A 25,008-nucleotide genomic window follows, 5' to 3' on the forward strand; every position below is an offset into this window, starting at 1 on the left:
TTTTAAGTCTAGAATAGTTATATGGAAAGAAAGGCTTTGCAGGGTTTCGATTTCAGAATTTTGATGACATCAGCAAATTGATGTGTATGCACACGGGACGAAAGTCACGTGCACACTGGATAAAGAAAGGTGACCGAATCTTGCAAGAAGAAATTTTTGGAACAAAATATTCAAAATAAGCAGTCGAATAATAAATCCCTTATTGGATGGTTTTACAGATAATATGGTTGTTGCTGACTGTGTGTATTGTCATGCAGTCAAATTATCGAACAGGGTGTAGACTGCAGACATGTATACTATTTTTGTCTTTTTTACTTCAAGATGGCCACTAAGATGTCTTCAGTATCAAAGGCGCAAGTAGAGGCTGAGGCAGATCGACTTGAAGCGGCTTCGCAAATTGCTAAAGCTGAAAAAAGGCTTTATGTTAAGGTACTTTAACAAAATTAGCGTGTTTGTTATAATTTATCTTACAGAATATCGCATGATAAGAAATGAATAGCAACATTTCACTAGACCGAAAGCTAATCGATTGATTGCACAAAGAGCAATTTCTTTCCGTTGAAAGCCCTTTGCAATTATTTTTAAACTTGGAAAAGCTATTCATTTTGTCTTAGATGCTGATATCATTCGTGTGATGAGATTTGAAACATGTTTAACACTTGATCATCTTTGGGCTGTTTGATCTTCTGCCAGGCCTCTTTTCGTTCATAGATAGTGTGATCCATCAAAATCCCATTTTACAAATAATAAGCTCCTCCGCCATGCATTGGAAATGACCATCAAATTCGGTCAAATATATAAAAAACACTTAAAACAGTGAAGGGACATTTCAATAACACAGCAAATACAAAAGAAGGAACGGATGGCCAAAAATGAAGAAGATTGAAACAGACTGCAATATGGGTTTTTGAAATACTTTTGGGCTGAACAGTTTTTAAAGTTAACGGTAAATTATTACGCCCGGGAGGCACATTTGGCTGTAATGAAGCAATGGTTTTGTCATTTAGATCCTTAGAAGTAATTTCTTTGGAAACGTTTTAAGAGGAAATCCGCCAGGACTTCGAGTAGTTATTGGACAAAATTATGTACCAAAACTATTTACACCTGATTGCAAGCTTTTGTGTTACTGCTTCAAATATCTTATCGAAAGAAATCTTTTCTAACAACACCACACATCGAAAACACATTTTGAAGTTCCGCTGAATTCCACTGAATCGCTTAAAAGATGTAAGCTTTTGCCCATAGCTTGTGAACTTTAAATATCATTTTCTCAGACTCTGATAAGAAATTGTTGTACCAGAATTATTTCCACCTTATTGCAAACTTCTTTGTTACTGCTTCAAATATCTTATCAAAAGAAATCTTTTCTAACAACACCACACATCGAAAACACATTTTGAAGTTCCGCTGAATTCCACTGAATCGCTTAAGACGAATTTACAAAATGGCTACACGTGAGATTTTGCCCATACCTTGTGAACTTTGAAATTCATTTTCTCAGACTCTGATAAGAAATTGTTGTTGGTGTTATCACGGATAATTACTTACATCTTTACCTTTTATTAAGGGTAGGAAATAACGCAATAGGATTTAAATTATTCTGGAAATTGATTTTTGTCCAACTTTAATAAATATTACTCGACTTCCTAGTGGATTCCGTCTTAATCTTAAAAAATAACATAAAAAAATCCTGCTTGTAGAAAGAAACACAAAAAGGCTAATCTATACTTGAGGTGGGCTACACACGTTTAGTCCTCAGTTTTAAAGTCTGCTATAAGCCTAGTGGCCCATCAGGTCGGAGCTTATCCCGGTTTTAGTAGCATGTAGAAACTTGGAATATCTCAACTCCCCCTGGATGGGATGCTAGTACATCGCAGCTTTTAATATTCTGGTACCATTGAATACCTAGGTGGAAGAGGCATTGTGAGAGTTAAATGTCTTTCCCAAGAACGCAACACAGTGACCCCGGTCAAGGCTCGGACCCGGACCCACTTTATCCGACCGTCCAGCGCACTAGCCATTAGGCCAGCGTCTCCCTCTTTTTTATACTTTACTTTTAAAACTCTTGTTTTGGTTTTGCTTGTTTTCCCCACAGTCAATACAGCAGCTGGAGGAGCAAATGAATTCTACACTTCTGAGGGTCGAATCGATGTTACCAGAAGTTTATGAAGAAGCAAAATTCAATGCAAATGACCTTTTAGCAGTGCTCCAGGGTGTTACAGGGTTTCTTGGAGGCTTAAAAGGCAAAGACCCATTCGCCGCCATTGACTCGGCTCTCGGTATTGCTTCATCCCTGTCTGGTAAAGCATGCTTGGGATCCCTTGAGTCAAATCTGGCCAGTATAAAAAAATGGATGACATTTGGCAAACATTACAAGCCTCTGCTTGATTCCAGTGACTTGGATTTTGACCAGGTGGACGTTGGTTCCGTCCCTGAGATTATGCAAGTATGCATTTAACTTCAACACGAACTTGTTGGTCAATTAACAAATATTCACCGAAATGGAGGTGGATAGTGGTGGATATTTACGTGCCGCAAGGAAATATCCACCACTGGCCACCGACAGTGAGGTAAATAGTTGTTTTAGTATAAACTAAAACAGTGACAATAATAACCCCAAAAGGATTGTTTTTAGCTCATTTATTCTTGTCAACGATTACAATTTTTGCGCGCGAGTTGTACAAAAATTGCTATCCAGTAGACAGCATATTTAGTTCTGTTAACATTTATCCACTAAAGGAGAATTTATCCACCGCATAGTGTTTTCTACCCCTTAAAAATACTGGCCTATTTTTTACTCAAAACAATTTTAGATGGAAGGTTTGTATTATACAGCATACTATAAAAATGGTTATAAAAAGGTTAACATATTTACGCGCAAATCAAATTATTGCATAACCAAAGAGATTTTTAGTCTTGGTGCTGTACAAGATTTTTTAAAATTTTTTGAAGTTAAGCCAAGGAGCAGCACTTATGCAAACAGTTTTAGCTAAAACTGTGGACGCCATATAGTTATGTCAAACTCAAAATATGTTACAACCTAAATATTTTTTCCGCCTGTTTCGTAGACGCTTTACCGAGCAGTTTGTATACGCAAATCCAAAGGTGTGTTTTTTGCGAAATGTAGAATTGTGTCTAGGATTATATACAGGTATTCTTGGTTGTATTGTTAAACTCCCTGAAGAAGTGTGCGCTTGTCTCACGAAACTCGCAGGAGAAAATAAAAAAGTTTTACAACTAAAGTAAATCGAAGAAGTGCTGCTCACTGGCTTTAATTTAAAAAAATACTGTGAAAAATTAAATAAAGGAAAGGTAAAGCCTGCGTTTGGGCCTAGTGGCGCATCAGGCCGGAGCTCATCTCGGTTTCCGCAACATATTCGACTAGGAATATTTCAAATCCTCCCTAGATAGGATGCTAGTCCATTTATTCACCTGGGTTGAGTAAAGCACTGTGAGGGGAAAGTGTCATGCCCAAGAACACAACACAATGAACCTGGCTAAGGCTCGAACCCGGACAGCCTGATCTGGAGTCCAGCGCGCTTACCATTGGGCCACCGAGCCTCCGAGTCCTTTCCTTCCCGTCGGATGGAGAGGGCCCTGGGTACAAGGTTGCGTGCCTCCCAACAAAAAATAATTAGCAACCTATTGTTTTTTTCATTCACATTAAGGCCAACCTTGAGATGAACCAGGAAAAGCTAGCCGCCGAATTAGTGTGTCTCTTGGATGTTGCCTCCAGACCTCAAGACATAGCAGAGTTCAAACAACTGATAGGGTCTTTCTTCATCGCCGGTGCGGCTCGTATTGACCTGATAGCAAAAATTATGGACCTTGATAACGATATCGGGGGATACAGCTTTGATATCCAGCTCCTTAATGAGACCTCAAAGGCAATATCTGATCTTGGTAAAGCAAAAGGTACAACTAAATTATCTTAAAGCTTACAAAAACGCTTAGTTGAAGTTAACTAGCAATGAACTTATATGACCGTTGTGGGTTTAAGCAATGCAACACTTAACGAATATTCGGACATTCGAGTTATTGTTGTCGTTTGCCTTTTTGTTGTAGAGACTAAGAGTATAGTTAATCTTTGCAAAGCAAAACAATGTGCGATCATTTTTTGTGGATCAACCTCTGCCCCCCTCTTCAAAAATCGCAAAAAATCAAAACTTGCAAAACGAAGATTACTGATTGGCTTAAAAATCTCGCGCGCCACTTTCTCAGCCAATCAGAACTAAAACCAAAATCAATCGTGACTCGCTCGCGCACGTTTTCCCGCGCTTCGTGCCGGCTACATGTATTTGCTTCGAGTTTTGATTGGTTCAATGGATTGTCTGTCTCCTTTGTGATTGGCCAGAGTAATTACTTTGGTTTTGGTTTTACAACACTCAATTGAAAACTGCTCTATATCAACTAATTGATTATCACTGCCGAGCCATTTTTGATCGACCTTGAGATTGGAATTTTGCGACGTCTTATCGATCGATACTGATTTTCAACACCAGTTAGTTGCAAGTCATGTTCAATTGACGTCGGTTTTATTTTGTTACGGTTTCATCGTCTGCACTTTGAGTGACTGTTGGTCCGAAGATGCTTGGAATGCTTTTTTCGTTTGGTCATTGTTGTGATGTACAAAACCCTTTTTGATTTTTTTTTTAAAAAAATTCTGAGGCAGAAACACACCAAACACCTCCTAAAATAACAATAAAATTAATAACAAAGACTTAGGAAGATTTTAAAAGACGCATTATGTGCAAAAAACTTTAAGAATTATTGTTTTAATATTTTTTAGCTTCCTTGTATTGATGAGTTAAAATAACCAGAAGGTAGCAAAGGGTTTATGCGTGACACTTGAAGAGGGCAAAAACTAGACCGTGAGGCGTAAAAATAGCTAGAAAAGACACATGATTCGTGAATTCTGCTGTCTCAAGTATACGTGACACGTGAATTTGGTTAAAAGTTGTGTGTGAAGCTGATCTCGACCCTCCCCTCTCGTCTGCTACTCTCTAACCACTGTTGCCAGATTGAGGTCTCCATTGATAAAATATCAATTATTTTCATTTCACATAAAAGGTGCTTCGATAAGCCGAAGTCTTCGACAGACTTTCCTGGAAAATCTTCTCAGCACTTACAGAGAACTGGAGCGATCGTTCATGAGAAACGTTTATGAACTGCACAAAGCCTTTGAGTTCCGTTCATTGTGGCAGGGAACCAATCCTTTGAGTTCCTTTCAACGAGTGGCCAGTGAAAGTGCGCGGGGGACTGGGCGCCTAAATGGAGTTGTTCAACTTACAGGAGTATTTCGGAAAACTAAAGAGCTTGAAGATAAAGCCATGAAATGTTTCACCAATAACGTTTATACCACTGACATGCAGAAATGGAAATTTAGTAAGAAACAAGATAAAGAGGTGAGAATTATGGAGATGTTTTAACATCGTCTTTTAACGTCTTAAAAGACGATTCCGCTGAAAGCTCGAGCCTGATAAGTGCAAAAATTATGTACCAAAAACCTAGTCATCTTATTTTAACATTTTTTTTATACTATTTGAAACATCTCACTGAAGTTTATTTGTCTAAGCGACCCCGTGATTAAGAACGAGTTTGCCAGAGGACCAGGCAGGGGTGATACATGCTATCTCTCCGATTTGGATGAAACTTTGCCAGATTGAAGGGCTCACCCAATAACTCTGAAAGACAAAGTGGGTCGGCTTTGCGATTTTTCCCTTGGGAGTTAGACCACCCTCATGGTTTTTGACCAAAAATCCCCAAAATTCCACTAAAATAAGCAACAAATGTAGACACCGCTCCTGGCTACAGAATATAATAAAATTTATTGTTATTCCACACACATAAAGACTAGCCCATTGTTAGTTTACACTGCAAGTTTCATGTCATTTGGACTGACAGGTGCCAATCAAGAATTGCCAACTTCTACCCATGTCACGCAACATTTATCAGTTATGCAAATTAGCTCAAATTCTGATCCAAATATCGTCAAAGTCCAACTTCCTTTTTCCAAACAGTTTTTACCATGTTACAAGCTTAGCATTGTTCTATTAAAATCACAAATAAAATTTTTGGCATCTGTTAAATTTTGGCGACAACAGCTGTTAAAATAACGTGACCAGAGACTGGTTCTAGCAAAGAGCCAAGGACCAAATTCAAGAAAATAAAGCCCTATAGATCAGTTCAGTGAACACAATTTATAGCAGTTAACTCTAGCGGAAGGCAATATTCAGTGCAATATCCCTTTCAGTTATAATAAATATCTCCTAAATTCTGTTCTTATTCATTGAGTGTAAGGAACGGTCATGATGTTTTTTTTTTTTTTAGTTCCAAGGCGTCGAGGTGCAAAATATGAGTTTTTCAGTACATAACGTGGTTTGAAAGCTCTTGAATATCCATAAAAAGATAACAATCTTCACACTTGACCTTGTTACTGACCTTCAATTAGTTATCGTCGACACTGCCTTTTCACACTGCATATGAACATTTCAATCTGTGCCCGCCGTAAGCAGCCCTGAGCAGCTGAAATCGACCTGAAACTGTTAGTTGTCTTGACCGACTTAGTCTCGAGCTTTCGTTTTTCTAATTCCGCTGTGGGTTAAAACAAACTTTAAATTAATGGTTTCGGCTCCTCGTGCATAGAGGCAAACATGGTAAATTGTTCGTGAGGTTGTTCGTGGGTGCGTGACGAAGCATGAGCCCGGTAGCATCATCAGGAGGAAATAAGACCCAATGATAAGAAATGGACTGTGTTCAATCACCTATCTGTGATGAAATATACAATTTGCTTTTACCTTTCGCAAGACTTCTGGCACTTCATTTTAGTCAACGTACGACCATGGATTAGCCTATAAATGCAGCTTGGGAGCAAGCTATGCCAGCTTAGAAGACATATGGCGGGGCCCTGATATTTTTCTTTGAATTTTCGTTTAAAAAATTAGATTGCACTCAAGTTTGAGTGAAAATACCTAGAAATAATGGAAGAGGATTCGAAGGTTCTTTTATTCATTCCGGGAAGCCTCTTACAGGGGTCGGGGGTGGGGATGGTAGAAAGGTATTTTTATTAGTTACTTTATAGATGTAATTCACTCAAAGTTGTCTTGGCACATCTTTGATATATAGAGTCTCTAAGTTGCCATTCCATCCACGGGTTGACTAACAAGTTACCTTAAGGACGTTCGCGCAAAAATCTTCCAACATTGCAATTTCCTTGAAACTTTCACCACTGCTAGTTTACAAGTTACTGTAAATTAACACCAGAAAGTTTGGCAGCGTTTGGTTAAATCTTAAAAAAGTTATAAAAGCTCAAAGTCAGCGCGGACCTCAAACGCCCCCCCCCGGTCTGAATAGGGTTAAGAACGCACTTCTATCGGCCGGGATTAGGGCGGGTAACTCCTATCTATAAAGCACATTTGTGCGTAGACTGTTCACAGCCCCCTGTTTTTTATTAATCATTCAATGCGTCAAAGAAAACTTGCTTGTTGCTGTCACTGTGGAATCCTTTTGCATTTAAAACAGAGTAGCTGTGAACATCCTTACGTCAGTTACGTGTGTACCAGAGAGGTTCTTTAATGACAGCCGACGCATGGGAGTACCCCCTCCCCTTTTCAGGGGGGGGCGGGGGGAGGAATCCGCGACTTTTTTGTAAAATCCATGTAGACTTCATTCTGGCATCTTTAGCCTGCGCCTCGAAACGCAACCATGCTTCGAACTCGAAGCCTTGTTACTATCTCCTCTGCCTCGACAACAAAGTCTTCCTCCTCTTCTTCAGTTGAACTCGGATCAGCCTGTTCTATGGCTAGTCGGCCAGTTCTGTGCAAGACAGAAAGTCTACTGAAGTACCGGGCTATTTGCTCAGCAGTCAGCCAATCTTCTTTGTTGAATACTTTCTCTCCACTCTCGTCGCGCAAAGTTCTTAGTTTACTGCAGACATCCACCGCACTTGCCCTTCTTCCAGTCTCCTCACCTTCTAGGAAGTTCCTTTTCAGATGAGACTTGACCTTCTCTGAAAAGCGGGTAGGTAGGTAGCTTCCAGAGACCTCTTGGCAAGTTTATTATAATTGCGGCCCATTTTTGTATGGTGTCATAGGTCGTTTCCTTCTCAAGCCTTACAAGGTGCTTTCCTATGTCTAGGTGCTTCTGGAAATTCATAAAAAACTGGTATGACTTTGTGCATCCCTCCTCAGGGCATGAGAAATACACCCTTCAGTGCAGTTTCGTCAGCTGGTGGCTCTTCCTCGACAGACAGTCAAATTTTGGTTGACGTGAGGTTCTGGAGATAGGATTCCGGATACCGTAGAAATTCGTAACGGGTTTTGGGTGGGCTTATAAGCGGAGGGGCTTATATCCGGGAGGGCTTATAAGCGGAATGAGAAAATCGTTCCGAAACGGGCCACGGGAGTGTTGAACGAAATACGTTTTTAAGTAAAAACGCATAATAAACCAACATTTAGTCCTGTTCAGTACTGTCATCCGGTAGAGGGGGGCTTATATCCGGGGGGGGGGCTTATAATCGGATGTATTTTTTTTGTTTTCAGGTAGATGGGCTATAACCCGGGGGAGCTCATAATCGGGGGGGCTTATAACCGGAATTTTACAGTATTGGTATTGGGACAATAGGTAACTCTTCAGACTGCTCTATGCACAAAACTTTATCCGGAGTCGAGACTCGCACAGTAGCAAGGTGATCAGTTCTACACAGTTTGCATATTCCTGGAAACAGTTAAGTATTATTCATAAAATTTTACGGTATTTTTTTAATAATCACACCGTGATATTATCATCCACCTCCCTGCCCTCTCCCCGAAAAACTTAACAGAAAATGTCAATGCCTGTGGCAACATTACGTTTTTCGTCCGTAAACTAGAATAGGACTAGAACTCGCAGTGTTGGAGTATTTGAGCAATGGGCTATTGTCGGGGGTTTATTATAGGGGGTCGTACATCCCGCAAACCGCTATGTACTTTGTTCTTCGTGTACCGCAAAACCCTTTCAAATATTAAAGACCGAGAAAGGCCTTATTATAACCCTGAACCGCCAGGTAAATACGAATGTACCCGCCGGCCGACTCTCAAAAGTGGCTTGACTGAACCGCCAGACTAGTCTGATGTTTGACCTTGTTTATGTACAGACACATATAAACATACAAGAAAACTAAGAATTAGATTAGTCACTGGCCATAATTTGCACCTTTTTGCATTATTCTGTGTTACAATAGCTTAAGCAAAGACCGCAAAAAAAAGGTTATCTCATTTTTTAAACAGCAGCACAGAACGAGCGTAGACAATATCTTCCTACTTCACCTGCTCCAACTGGAATAAGCACTCTCCAATTTTCCATAATCCGTCTGCTCATTTCTAGATTTGCTCCTCTCTCCGGATTGCCCTTGCGATTTCCATGAAGAGGATGCACATATTTCCTGCTTGGTCTCCAAAACACACCCAGCTCAGCTCGGTGCCTCTGACAGATCGTCATATTACCGCAATCTTCATTGAAATGTCCAGCGCGAGCGAGAATAAAATCCTTCTCTGAGGGATACCAGTCTTTGAGACTTTTACTGCTCTCAGATGCGTTCTTATATCTTTTTGACAAGAGGTCAAGGGAACAAATCCTTTCACCCACGGATAACGAACGAATATGTCACATTTGTTCTGAGAATTATTCAAAAACGAACAAGAAAGAAAAGCCACGTTCAACTTTGAGATGCACAGATCGCCAACTCTGTAAGTAAGGTTTTTTAAATAAAACCCGTGCTGGGCAAAGTCACGCGACTTGATCATGTAAGTATCACGCAATTCTAGTAACTATCAACAATGTGTTTTTTAAAGTGATTTTCTTATTGCTGGACACAGAATTGCAAGACACTCGTAGGGTTGAATATTAAGTGAACAAATCATTCAATTTTAAGCTAAAGAAAAAAAATTATGTATTTCAAATATAATTTGCTATTTAACTGCGCTGCGCAGTTCTTGCTCTGCACGGGGTTTATTATTATTATTTTTCGTTTTGTCGGTGACCTGTCCCAAACCTCCACTCGGTCGTGCTTAATGTCACGCGATGTTTAGAAGCTACAAATCAGTAACAAATGGAAAAAAATTCTTTTTTTTTTGTCTTTACAAAAAATGTTTAGTGTGAAATATACAATTTTGAAGCGTTTTACTCGTGGAAAATACTAAATTTCCACGCTTTTAAAGAGAAATATAATTCAGCGGGCAAAAATCTGTGAATAAATACCATTACGTTAGTGTAAAAGAATGTGCTGACATGACAAGTTTCACTTTCGATCGGCTAGACCTCGAGTCACGTAATGTTTTAAAGCTATTATAAGCTACCTTTCAAATCTTTGCGAATCCTTTGGTCTTTACTAAACAAATTTATTGCAAAGTATTTCTCTTTTAAGGGTAATCTATTTTTTGGCTGTGTCATTGAAAGGATTTTAGAGATATGAAGAAAAATTCCCTTCACAAACATGCCCTGTACCGCTAACGTCATTCGGTATGCTGGGGAAATACCTTCTGTGCTATAAACAGCTTCAGCGTCCGCGCGTGGGAATTCGGCCAGAATTTGCATTATAAGAAAAATTATTAATCGCGGCTAGAACAAGTCAACCATGAAATGTCACACAAAGTTTGTCAGACGCTGCATTTTTACAACCGCCTATTGTAATACGAAAACCGAAACAGGGTCAAATAAATTTTGAACAGTTGAAGAGGTTCAAAGATAGTACCAACTTTATAGAAACTGCGAAATATTGTCATTGGGCCAGTTTTCAGTTTTATGCAAATAAGGAATACTGTCGAAATTCTCGCGGATGCTTACGTTCCTGGCGTGATTGCGTGAAGCCAGTCGTTCTTATGAACTGATCTTGCAGACCCAGGGGCAGGAGTTGTAAACTTTCGCCTGAAAAATCCCGTCGTCCCGATAAGCGATTTTTTGGTTTCACGGATCAGGATCGTGGGAATTAAATTTGGCCAGCATATAAGAAAAATATTTAATTGCGGATGGAACTAGTCAACCATGAAATGTCACACAATGTGTTTTCTTACCATTTTGTTTGTCAGTCGCAACATTATTAGATGCAGGCAAAGGGGATAAGGGGGGGGGGGTGCATTTTTTGTTCCCCCCACATGGCTCCCCTAAAGTGCTCACGAGACCAGCGCAGTTGTAAGCTCTAAGAGCTCTTGTTTTCTCTACCGCTGACATGGTCTTGGGCGCGATTTCCCACACATTCAGTTCGCTTTAATTTTCGAAACTATGTTTACATAAGTAATATCAAATACAACAAAGAATAATCCAAAGTTTCCTCGGACCGTCAGTGAACATATAAACAAAAGAGTGAGCTCGAGTCTAAATCGGTCAAGACAAATAACGATTTCAGGTCTATTTCAGGGCTGCTTACGGCGGGCACAGATCGAAGTGTTCATATGCAGTGTGAAAAGGCAGTGTCGACGATAACTAATTGAAGGTAAGTAACAAGGTCAAGTGTGAAGATTGTTATCTTTTTATGGATATTCAAGAGCTTTCAAACCACGTAATGTACTGAAACTCATATTTTGCACCTCGATGCCTTGGAACTAAAAAAAAACATCATGACCGTTCCTTACACTCAATGAATAAGAACAGAATTTAGGAGATATTTATTATAACTGAAAGGGATATTGCACTGAATATTCCCTTCCGCTAGAGTTAACTGCTATAAATTGTGTTTACAGACACTGTTAATCGCAATTACCTAGAAATTGTGTTCATTGAACTGATCTATAGTGCTTTATTTTCTTGAATTTGGTCCTTGGCTCTTTGTTAGAACCAGTCTCTGGTCACGTTATTTTAACAGCTGTTGTCGCCAAAATTTAACAGATGCCAAAAATTTTATTTGTGATTTTAATAGAACAATGCTAAGCCTGTAACATGGTAAAAACTGTTTGGAAAAAGGAAGTTGGACTTTGACGATATTTGGATCAGAATTTGAGCTAATTTGCATAACTGATAAATGTTGCGTGACATGGGTAGAAGTTGGCAATTCTTAATTGGCACCTGTCAGTCCAAATGACATGAAACTTGCAGTGTAAACTAACAATGGGCTAGTCTTTATGTGTGTGGAATAACAATAAATTTTATTATATTCTGTAGCCAGGAGCGGTGTCTACATTTGTTGCTTATTTTAGTGGAATTTTGGGGATTTTTGGTCAAAAACCATGAGGGTGGTCTAACTCCCAAGGGAAAAATCGCAAAGCCGACCCACTTTGTCTTTCAGAGTTATTGGGTGAGCCCTTCAATCTGGCAAAGTTTCATCCAAATCGGAGAGATAGCATGTATCACCCCTGCCTGGTCCTCTGGCAAACTCGTTCTTAAACTCTAAAGCATTCCTAATGCAAGAAAATTAAAGTCAAACCTCGTAAAAAGGTTTAAAAGGCGCATTTTGTTTTTAACTGGTGGGAAACGTCCGTTTTTTACTGAAATGTAGATAACTTCAAGTCCATTTTTCTCTCGCGGGGTCAGCTTGAGAGCTCAAGTTTTGGTAGGTTTTTGTTACCTGTACTCAAACTGTTACCATGCTATGAGATCTTTGTGGTAACTTTATTTTTGCCTGTATTGCTCGAATGTTCGGTGGAAACCATATTTGGTGGAAACCATCTTGCAGAGAGTCAGATAATTAAAATTATCTGACTCTCTGCAAGCATAGTAAGGCTATGATGATATATATATTTCTCTTTGAACTGATGTGTTGCCTTAGTAAATTGGAAGAAAACGAAAATTTAACAAGGTCTGTCACTCTTGAAACCCCATTCCCCGCTAAGAGTGCTAAGGATCTCGTTTGCCACTGTAAAGGTCACCTCCCATGTACAGTCACTGATCATGATATGCCAGGAGGCCCAGACCTATTGCCTGCGTTATAAAGGTCATTATACTAAGGCAAAGGAGGATCAAGATTCATTGAACAGTAAACAACTTCACTATTCACCAGTCCAGACCTGGGAAGTGGACACAAGTTAAGACCAACCCCACCGCTCTGAATTGAGTCCAGAGACTGCAAACGCCGATCTGCAGTTAGCAACATTTCTGTAGAGTTTGGTAGTCCCGTTAAAAACGGAGCCCCTGTAAAACTTATATTGTATCCCCTTTTCAAAACTGTAAACACGCACCCATTTTTGCCATATTTGGTCAAAAAAGCGTCATGCAGTGAAAGCTACCAAGAGAAAATAAATATTTTCTCTTGAAGCTACTGAGCAATAGTTTCATGTGGTACTGTTAATTATGCTGGACAAGGTGGTTCTAAGTCTTCAGTCTCTGGATGAAACCCTAGTGTGTGACCATTCAAATGAAAGCTATTGAGCAGTACTTTCATGTGGTACTGCTCATTATGTTGTACAAAGTGGTTCTATATTTTCAGTATGTTTTCGAAACCTCGAGAAACCGTAGTACGTATGTGACCATTCAAATGAAAGCTATTGAGCAGTACTTTCATGTGGTACTGTTAATTATGCTGGACAAGGTGGTTCTAAGTTTTTAGTCTCTGGATGAAACCCTTGTGTATGGCCATTAAAATAAAAGCTCTTAAGTAGAACTTGTATGTGGTACTGCTTATAATGTTGTACAAAGTACGTGGTTCTACATTTTAAGTATGTTGTTGAAACCCTAGTACGTATGTGACGGTTCAAATGAAAGCTATTGAGCAGTACTTTTATGCGGTAGTGTTTATTATGCTGTACAAGGTGGTTCTTACTTTTAAGTCTCTGGATTAAACCCTAGTGTGTGACCATTCAAATGAAAGCTAGTGAGCAGTACTTTCATGTGATACTGTTTATTATGCTGTGCAAGGTGGTTCTACATGAAACTTGTGACTTTATGGATGAAACCCCAGTGTGTGACAGATATGTCCAGGATTGAACGCAAATGAGATGCACGTTCCTCATTAGAGACATCACAACGTGTCCTTATTAATAAAAGTTTACTAAAACACACCAAAATCTGTCAAATATGAAGTAATATGGAAATGTCAAATAACACAGTCAAACATGAAGTACTCATTAAACAATACTTGCGTTCAATCCTGGACATAAGTGGTGTGTGACCATTCAAATGAATTGAAAGCTATTGAGAAGTACCACTTACCGTGAGCTTATTCATATTTGTTTTGTTTTCCCGCTCTCCAGATGTTTGAACAACTTGCTCAAGGCTATACCAAATTCAGCCTAAACATTCATAAGAGTTGTAAAAAGTGTTACAATATTCGACTGTTAAAGGTAAGGCTAGCGAGAGACCACCATAAATCCAGCAACCAAAACCTGGTCGTATTTACCCTTAATATGCTGAATTTACTAAAAAAACATGTTTTGTTTTTTAACCGTTTTGGCGTTACGGTGCTAAATTTCTCTTAACTTTGGTAGAAATGCACTTTCTCACACTGCAGTAAGATTTTGATGAAGTTTTCATGTAAACATGTACAATATTTTACTTTGGTGCATGGCCATGCTTTCTTATTTTCTCCACCTTCTACTCTGTACATACTTTCTTCTGGCCTGAAAAGTTTTTATCTTTATCAAAGGAAAAGCCTAGAAAGGAGACCATGATCAAGTTCAGGTATATTGGCCTGTTTTAGCACCAATTTTACAACAAAAACAGATCACGTTTTTTCGATAAGCTCTGTCAGAATGCAGTCAATATTCAAAATAGACAATACTGTGGAAAGATCTATCCAACCTGTATTAGTTGTATATTACAAGAATCTGCTGACATGCAAGTTGGTGACATCACAAGAGCTTAAATGGCCATTCCTCTAAATCCCAGAAAAATCCGGGCTTAGCATAGTAAGGGTTAACGGGTTGGGTTAGCCATATATTTTGCTGTTAGCAAATTTGGCTTCACTGTACTACAATTAAATACACTTTTTTCGTTATTCCTTTAGATTTACATTGAACTGTATGGCTCTGAAGATCAGCCCGCTAATGTCCCCGCCCATGTTCACATTCAAGTCCGCCATCTTAGTGGTTCTTACTTTCGCGCGGGAGACAACACCATCAAACAGTACCGCCAGCCTGTGGGCTCATACAGGAAAATCAAGTTTGACCGGTTTACTTTAACTAAAGAGTCCAAATGCAAAAAAAGAAAGCAGCAAAGAAAAGACACAAGTAATTAGTTCTTAAACTGCTTTTCGCCGTGACCGCTCTATAGGGGAAAAAGAGGGGTGAGGTAGGGTGGGGGACACACATCCGAAAGGGAGGGGGTGCTCGTAGTCTCGAATAAGGGGTTTAAATTAAGGCCCAAGGGATACCCTATAGTAAACTATACGGGGAGGCTACGTCCAAAAACGGTGCCTTCTTTAGGTTGTAAGTAAGTTAAATTGGTAGGGATTTCACGAGGTGAAGTGTACAAAATGATAACAAAAACTGTCATTTTGGTATTTAAAAGGTCCTTTCAAAATATCTCGAGCGGACTCACCAAACGGTCAATTCATATAAGCACTTTTGTGTTTTTTTTTTCAAGTGAAATTTAGTGAAATTGATGCAGTTTCCATTCTGTAGGTATGTGGAAGGGTAACCTTTTCTGTTACAGTGCGACGCGCCTTACCGTGGCCACCCAACAAACTTTTTTACAAGTTAGCCAATCAGGTTGCACGATTATGATTGATGGCCACGCCTCCTTGCAAAGTTTCTAAAATATAATTTACAAAAGCGGGAAACGTTTTACGGAAGAGACGAAGATTTCAACTTCAATCTACTGATATAGTACATAATTTATTTTTTAAACATATCCGCAGTTGCGGAAATAGTTGTAAGAGTTAGCTGCTGAAATTGACAAAACACCCTCGGCTATAGCAATTTTGGTCTCTTCCATCGCTAACAGTTGACATCTCCGAAGGAATTCCTTTATTTGATGGAAACAATATTCGCATGTATTGAGATGTGGCGAGTACGGTGGCTGGTAAATAAGCTGAACACCATAGTCATTCAAAAGGTCCCTGAGAACTGGCTCAACAAAAAGGCCATGATGAAAGCCACAATTGTCCATAACGACGCAATCACCGCGTTCAAGAACAACACTTCTGTCTGGTCGTTGTATTTCGACAGCGTCTTCAAAAAAGTTTAGCAATTCAAATCCATTCGACGGGCCGTCAATTATATTAAAATAGTCAACTCCAAGGGCAGAGTGGAGCAAGTTGATGGTGAAATTGGCGTTTGAAGCGTATCGTTGAAACTCGATTGCTTTCTCACCAACTGTGGCGTTTCCGTAGCTACGATTTCCAGTAGTTTTTATCACACTTGCCTCATCAAAAAAATGAATTTGGTTCGGTTGAAAAGTAGAAATGGCATTGAGATACTCATTTTGGCGGACGATGTTTTCAGGAGTATCGCTTTCTAACGGTGCAACCGAGAGCTTCTTCTTGCTCATGATCAAGTCACGTCTTAATCTTTTATTTATTTGAGAGGCGCTCGGCAAGTCGTCCGCGTCTACAACTCCATCTAACAAGTCTTTCCTGGATTTCGGAAGCATGAATACTTGGTTTCATAATTTTCTCGACAGACACAAATTCTAGGACTTCAGTGGTAACTTTTGGCACCAAAAAACTAGTACGAGGAATTCGCGTTGAAATATTTTTGTCATCGTACTGTTCAAGGACGTTTTAGACGTAGCCCCGGCTAATTCGAAGCTCTGTTGCTATCTGACGTTGGCTTGCACCTGTATGTGCTAAGTCTAATACTCTCTCTCTTATAACATCAGGGTACGCTCGTCCACAGTCGTAACAACCGCCTTGTCAGTTTATGCGAAGTTGAACGTTCGCTGGAGAAAAAAAAGACAAAATTACAAGTCAAGTTATTTACTTTCGCTTTTCGATAAAAATGAGACTACTCTCAGACCATACGGCTGCAAATCAAAACTCAATGTAATTATGATTAAACTTGGTGTTAGCTTGTAATGGAACCCAGCACTGGGAACTCAACTTACGAAGGTTATAATTTCTATCCATCCTAGGGCTTGTTTACATCTTGTGTAGAATGGTGGAAATGCGACTTCAAACTTAAACTGACTGCACGAAATCAAAGTCACGTCAGTAGTGGACGGGAAGAACATTTCGCGCCACTTTTTCTAGTACCGTTTTCCTGATCATGACTATGCAAAATATACATGGATTACTGACGTGGCAAAATTGAACGGCGTATTATTTTTCTTGTAGTTTCACTAAGTAGTTTGTATGTTTTCCCTCAGACCGAGAACCTGATTAAGCGATGTATAAAAAGATTAATTGAACCGCAACGTTGCAGACTAAACTAAAATAAACAGTGCAAAAACTGAAGCACTCAAAAATACAAGAATGTTGAGAAAACGAAAACGATGCAAGTGCGTTTGATTTTCGATAAAACGTGTATAGAATTTTACTTGTACTTTGTTTACAACAGCAGACCTGTGTAAATAAACGATGGAATTCCAAACACGGAGACTAAAATGAACAAAACAAGACTATCGTGTTCTTGAAATAATAACTTTACTTTTACTGCGGAGCGTAAATATCTAATTACCACAACTATTACATGTAAAATTGTAATCTTACACTAACTGTGCAAACGATAAAATGAAGTTCAAGAACAAACACTGGTAACGCAAGAAGCAAATTACATCTTGTTGATACAAAACCATGACAAACGGTCGCAATCCTTATTCCATGTTCAATTCAGTATTTCTCTAAACCTCAACCAAAAACAATTATTTTGTTCATAAACTGTACTGATGTGACTCGTAAACTCGAAGTTCCTTCACTTCACAAGAATGTAGAAAGCGTAAGTGTACTAGGAATTTGCACATAAACATAACAACTCGAGTCAGAATTACAAAACATAATTCACGGGAAAGAGGAACCTCCTGTGGAATTCTGAACGGAAGGTACACCAACAAAGTACCTTTGAGTGGGCAAATAAGAGGAAACTTTGGCGTGATAATATTGCTCTATTATCAACGGTAGTTGCCAATCACCTTCTTCGGGTTTCCATTTTGGGACTTCATTTCGCAGCGCTCGTTGCAACACCAGTAAATCCTTGTCTAGTTTCAAACGATCCGTGTATTTAGGCAAATTCTGGAAGCGCAGACGATTACGCATAACTGAGAAAAAACTCGACTTGGATTTTTCTCTCGCTGCCGTAAAGTTCTCTAATTCACCCCTGTGCTTTTCATGTTGCTTCTGAAGATCTTTGAGTTCTGCCTGCAATGCTGATATTTTGTTTTTTATCTCCGGATGTTTTTCTCGGATTTTGCAGTTGCTGCTGCTCTCACAAGGCGCTGCTTTACAAGTTGTTTTGGTATGGCCAGTTTGATGGCATCTGTTGCAAATCCGTCCGCGTATGGCTGCTAAAGGAGTAAGTTTTTCTTGCTCACTCTTCAGGTTTTGTAACTCATCCACGGCGCTGCTGATTTGCACCTCAAGAACGAGTAAATTTTCTTTCATTTCATTTGCCTTCTTATCTAGCGGCTTATTCTCCTGACCGTTAGCGCTCGTTGATGTCCCCGCGGTGCCTCCAGCACATGGCGTCGTTGACAATATATTCGAGTTTAAACCAGCAGCGCTGTTGAACCGCGTACAAAGTTCCACAGGTCTCAACGGCGTTCTTCTATTTTCCGGGTCGACGAGCGCCTTTATTTCGCTTTCTAAGATCCCAGGACGAAGGTATCGAAGCGACTCCAAAGTGCTAAATCCACGACTTTCAAACTGCTCGCTACATTTCTCCAATTTTAACCCTCCCGGAAGGTTCTGTAGCCATTTAAATACTTCGCTCATCTTCGGGAATCGTTTGCAGGTTTACGCAAGCAGAAAACTTCGCTAAGATTCGAGACATCAAACAGTATCAACTTGTTTATACTGAAGATTCTACATGTTTTCGTATACACGAACTTTGCAAGGAGGCGTGGCCATCAATCATAATCGTGCATCCTGATTGGCTAACTTGTAAAAAAGTTTGTTGGGTGGCCACGGTAAGGCGCGTCGCACTGTAAAAGTGGTACACGAAAGATTAAGGGATTTGACCTCGGGGCGGAGTTTCCCCCTTAAAAATGTATTGTTTGAGTAACCCCTGGGAATTGAGGTTCTTGGTGTCACTCAGAGTGTTCAGGACAGAATGGCAAAGTTTTCATGCATCTTTCAAATAAAAAAACCGCCGTTAGATTGTGATGATCGATGGTTAAGATCGATCTGACATGAAATTTTAAACATCAGTGTCTTTTAGATTAGATGGAGTTAGAGTACGAGATTGAAAACGAGTACAACGTTTCCTCATTTGCTTTCGACTATCACAAGGTGTGATATCACATTTCACACCAAACTCGTTCCGATAGTCTCCTTTTTAACTGCTCAGCAACAGGGAGGAGTGAAGGATCTGAGAATACTATGTAACTGGATTGTAATTCGCAAGTAGTTCTCGCACTCCGATCTCAAGGTCTCTGTTTCTTCATAGACAAAACCGTTTCATGACAATGTCTTTATTGTCTTTAAAATCACGTTTGCTCTCGTTTGCACGTCTGTTCAAGTATTGCGTCTTTTAGGGGTTAAATAAGTCCATTCAGCTCTATTTAGGGGTTTGATATAAAATAATTGTCTGACGAGCATCCCCACATCTCTAACATGGGAGATCCCTGGGGCACGCTAAAAATCAAATTATTTTTAACTTATCAACAACAACAACAACGACAACGACAACCATTTTACTTTGCCAAAATAAATAAAATAATTACAGCATAAAATAAATTAACTAAAATAGGCAAAAAACTACCCAGAATAGAAATAAACTAAACGAGCTGAGTAGTTTAATACAAAAAAATTAAATTGCTTCGACTAGGTTGTACATGAAAAAAAAAAAAAATAAATAAATAAAAGACGACGATAGTAAAATAAGACAAGTAATAGAATTAATTAAGTACAATGTAACTGAGTATGTATAAGTAGCAATTCAGATGAAAGAAAGAAAGAAAAAAGAAAAGAAAACAGTACCAGTTATTGTTGAACCAAAATTTGTTTATATGAGTTTAATATGAGCGAAAAGAAACTGAAAACACTAAGCTGGCATTAACCATAAGTACTTAAATAATGCTTATTCATAGTTTGCTTTGATGAACGTAGAGATAGACTTTTTAGTTCTTCATCTAAGTTATTTCAGATGGAAGGACCAGAAAAGTGTAAATTAAATTTGCCATAATTAGTTCTGACACAGTTGATATAGTAGTTCGATTTTGATGCCAGCCTTGTATTATAATTGAGTTTAGATGATATAGTTAGGAAGAAATTATTATTTTTATTGTTCAGAGTGCTCCTTTAGTTGCATCACTGAGGATGACTCTCGCTGGCAACCGATGTGTACAAATCAGTTAAATGAAGGTGGAAGTTCCAGTCAAGACAGACTGCTGGGAATGGAGGAATGCAAAAGTCCGTTTGGTATTTATGAACTGAAAATACCTGTGGATAAAAACCTGGCGTGCGACAACAGTGGAATAGTAAACACCAACTGCAAAGATCTGGACGTAAGATACAAGAAAAATAGTTTATTTACCCTGAAGACTACTTTCAAGGAGTGGTTTTGCCACTGTGGGTTAAAAATAGACGCTTGATTTATCTGCCTTTTCATTCCTTACAGTGCAATCAACAAAATTATTTGATTCTGATTGGCTTTTGTCTGGGATACCTATCCCTCTCCTAACGTTTCCAAGGCATTGAAGATTGATTTTTTTTATTTTAATAAGAAATTTTTAATACAAGAACCTAATTACAATACTACAGACACAACCGAATTTCAATATTAAACAAGCCTTGCACAACGTGACTAAACTTTGTACAAGTTGAAAAGACAAAATCAAAAAAAACGAAAAAAAAGAGAGGGTTTTCATAGTTGCGTACTCCGAAGAGTAACGAAGTCGACTCAAAGTCTACCAAAAATGTCCGAAGTTGACTCAAAGAATCCCGAAGTTTCCGCGAAGTCTTACGAAGATTTCCAATGTTAATCGGAAGCCTTCCAAACATTTTTTAAGTTGACCAGACCTCTTAAAAGACAAACCGAAGATTTCTATACAAATGTTTTCGAGTTCTGTTTGTTTTAGGACGCTGTAAAACCTCACCTGTGAACTAAAGTGTAAGGGACCAAATGAGATAAAATTTTGCTTTTCCACTGCTGTAGAAAACTTTGTTTCGTTTTTTAGCCTTTTCAACGCCAAAAAGGTGTCTTATCGAAACATTGTGTAACCTCTTTGTGTGTAATTTTTATTCTACTGCTGCGAAACGCTTTTTAAAGTTACAATCATGGACAAAAATGTCGAGACACTTTGCTTCCACTAATTTCTGTTGTGTTATGAAAACAAATCCTGGTGAATTACAAACCCCATAATACAACATTGAGTGAAGGGGCGGGGGTGGTGGGAGGGGGTGTGGGGGAAAATAGCGATGGCATATTTTTAAATAGCCTGTAAGTCAATGCATTCGCAAAAAATCTGTGAAATTCGTTAGTCCCAACTAGTTTCGTCCAAGATTTTTTACTTTTTATCAAATAATGCAAGACACACATGCTTTTTCTGTAACACTTTTTTGTTTCTCCACAAATAATACGTTCATTTAATTTTTGTCTTTATTTCCAAGCATAATTTCTTGTAATAACCCTATCTTGGCACGTTTATTAACTAAAGGTTACGAAGATTTTCTGAAACATTTCGTTTCTGAGCTAATTTGTCGTTACATTTGTCTTTTTATGCAGCTCACTAAGTTTACGAAAATGAACGTATGGACGCATTTCTTTTACTGGTCTGACCAATATCCCACAGGACCAGATGACCGTATATGCAGGAGCCCTGGAAACAAGAGGAATGTAACAGCGGACGTCTTTTAGCAATCTGTTTGAGCTCCAGATGCTAAAGATTTATACCAACCATTTATTGGATGATTTGATTTGATCAGTTTATTTTATCAGTTGTGTGAAGCATGAAGATAAATAAAATGAAGCTATGCATACAAAGGGTGACTTCCTTCTTTCTTTCCTTCTTCTCCTTCCCGCTTTTCCATTCTTGCTTCCTTTTTATTATTCTTGTGATTATAAGACCAGATTCTTGTCGGGGCAAATCAGTGTAAATCTCTTTCCGTTAAACAAATGTACACACGTACAAGGGATATAGGCGTATCTCCTTTGTCTCAATCTCTTTTAAGCGTCATGCAAATTACACCGTGCTATGGTCCCTGGGGAAATTTTTACCGGAAAAGGCGGGAAATCTCTAGCGCGTAAACTCACTGCGTACAGCTGAGTGAGCGAGCGAGTGTACAAGCGAAAACAAACAGTTGAAACGGGAGTTGCTTAGAGTCTATTTCTTTAATAGTTGAAGCTTACTTCAGCAGTGCTTCTCAATGCTAAAATAAGTTTGAAAACTGTGTCTTTTTAGACAGTACTTTTAAGCACTAAAATCGAATCTGCCAGTCAGTTGCACTTTGTATTTCACTATTTGCTCAGTAAGAGTCTGTTCCTTAGTTGAATTTTATTTCAACAGTGCTTCTAAGCGCTAAAATCAGTTTGCAAAGTGTGTGTTTTATAAACAGTGCTTTTAAGCACTAAATCGAATTTGTTTAGCGTTGTCGTTCCGTGGTGGAGGTTAGTTGTTTCAAAATGTTGTCAAATTGCCCTGTGCCTCCCCACGGCGGTTGAGGGTGACTTTTGTCACTATGGCGCGGTCGCTTAGCTAAAATTTTGAATCTTGTGGACAAGATAACTTTTCACGCATTCAGACAAATTAAAGCAGAAGTGGAAACCCAGCGCTCGAAAACGAGCGTTTCTCGGGCGGTTAAAATAAACTTTGGAGCCTTAGGCGAAGGAAATCGAAAGAAGAATTATCGACGGCTGTATTGAAGCAATTTTGGCGAGATTGGACCATTTTTGTGGTATTTATGGAGCTTCGAGTGCGGACCGTTGGCGAACTAGGTCGCCTGCCTTTCGTTTCTCTTTAGGGGAAGCACAACGTCGGAAACGGCTTTAAACCCACTCCAGAAGCACAGAAATGTAAAAAAACCCGCAAGATAAACATAAAATAAGACATTTTTATTCAAATCGTGTATACAAGTACTATTTAGAGCAATTTTCAAAGTATTCTCATACATTGTCTATATTAATATAATTGGGGATTATGCAAGGCTGTTTACAGCTGATGTATAATCTAGATTATACGAGAAATAGGAGGCGAGATTTAACAATGCATTGTCTCTTTATTCACTCCTAAATCTCAAAACATACAGTGAATTAAAAGCAATAAAGGCAAAATAACGGTAACGATGCCAACTATAACCGCTGACTCCGCCGCAGGCTCTCGTCTTTTGAATGAACGCAACGCTTGATAGCCTGTAAAGAAAATAATCAATAATGAAATGCATAATGAAGGGAAGGGAAGGGAGGGGCTGCATTGTTAAATCTCGCCTCCTATTTCTCGTATAATCTAGATTATACATCAGCTGTAAACAGCCTTGCATAATCCCCAATTATACTTCAAAATACTCGTCTCAATTTAACAATGCATGTTCAAAGCTGTACCGATTAATTCTGTGTGGCACTTGATAGGATTGCTCTCCCCGTGGCAGGGTTAAAGTGAGGCCTGTAGTAAAATTTGATAAAGGTGCTCTCTTGAGACCAGTCTGGAAACTGCAGAATTTCTGGAATAGAGAAACCCTGTTTGGCCGCTTCCGTGGTAACTGCCCCACGGATTGAATGACCCTTAAAGGTAGTAGTGTCAATGCCTGCTAGCAGTAATAGCTCCCTAATCCATCTGGCTAGTGACGCAGAGGAAACTGGTTTGTGTGGGCGTATGTGAGACAAAAACAACTTATTAGGCTTGGAAAGGTCAGTTGGCCTCCATTGTAGGGTTCTGGACTCATATTCCTGAAGGCACTTGCACACACACAGATGTTCATTTTCAGGGAAACTGGCATGAAAACAGGTTTTGAGCTCTTGACCAGGTCTGACAGTTTTAGTTAGCTCTGGTAGTTTAAATTGCACACCCTCAGGATAAAAGAACCTGAAACGTAAGTCGCGAGCTGCTAAACCCGAAGCTCTGTCCGGAGCAGTAAGAGCAAGTAAACCGACTAATTTGTATGACAAAACCTTTGTGGACAGTTGACTGTTAGGACCCAAAGATGAAATGACTTGTATTGCACAACTTCTGAAACCTACCATGTTGTTGCATAGCGAGGTTGGGGTGGGCGAAGTTGAAACACCCCTTTTAACATTTGGCAAACTAACGGATGGGATCCCACCTTGTGACCATCAATCAAAGGTAACACCGCAGAGAGTGCAGATCGATAAACATTTATTGTTCTGTACTCTTTGCCTTCTTGAAACTGGGATGCAAAAAAGTCCAGGATATTGGTTAGAGATGGTGAAAGGGAATTGATATCAAGCCGTTGATCACACCAGCCACGCCATTTAGTCCATGCAGAGGAGTAGGCACTAGTTGTGCATTTTCTCCATGCTGCCAAGAGGATTTCTCTACTTTGTTCAGAAATCTCTGTCGTTTGATAACTTCTGTTGACAGAAGCCACCCAGCTAGTTGTAACTGATTGAGAGGGTGGGTTCTGTCTCTCTGGGTCAAGAGGTCTGCTTGGACTGGCAAGAGGAGAGGAAAGTCTATGCATAGGTCCAAGAGAAGGGGATACCAAGGTTGTGCTGGCCAGACTGGTGCTATTAATACCATGTGTGTCACTTGTTGGCTCTGTATTTGGTGAAGGCAACGACCTATCAGAGCAAATGGGGGAAAGGCATAGCCCCGAAATGTAGCCCAGTCTAGTGTGAATGCATCTGTGTGTACTGCTAGTGGGTCTGGTCTTCAGCTCACAAACTGGTCCAGTTGGAATGTCAGGCGCGAGGCAAAGAGGTCGATGTTCAGGGGACCCCAAATCTGATATAGGCAATCGAAAATTGTTGGATTCAGTTTCCAATCGCTGGCATCCAGGAATACTCTGGATTCTCGGTCGGCCTCTACATTCTGTACTCCAGGAATGTATTGAGCCCT

General features: G+C 39.4%; 1 protein-coding gene across 1 annotated transcript; it reads left to right on the forward strand.

Moving 5' to 3' along the window:
- Positions 1 to 321: 321 nt before the first annotated feature.
- Positions 322 to 21,900, forward strand: LOC144640885 (uncharacterized; the record flags this gene model as incomplete). Its single annotated transcript, XM_078499943.1, has 8 exons — positions 322 to 429; positions 2,096 to 2,446; positions 3,669 to 3,915; positions 5,071 to 5,405; positions 14,157 to 14,246; positions 14,909 to 15,131; positions 20,288 to 20,502; positions 21,723 to 21,900. Coding segments are annotated over 8 exons (1,701 nt in total), but the record flags the coding sequence as incomplete, so codon positions are not given.
- Between the last annotated feature and the right edge of the window lie 3,108 nt (positions 21,901 to 25,008).

The sequence above is a fragment of the Oculina patagonica genome, unplaced genomic scaffold, assembly GCF_052425735.1.
Source record: "Oculina patagonica isolate OP01 unplaced genomic scaffold, crgOcupat unplaced54, whole genome shotgun sequence".
Lineage (NCBI taxonomy): Eukaryota > Metazoa > Cnidaria > Anthozoa > Scleractinia > Oculinidae > Oculina > Oculina patagonica.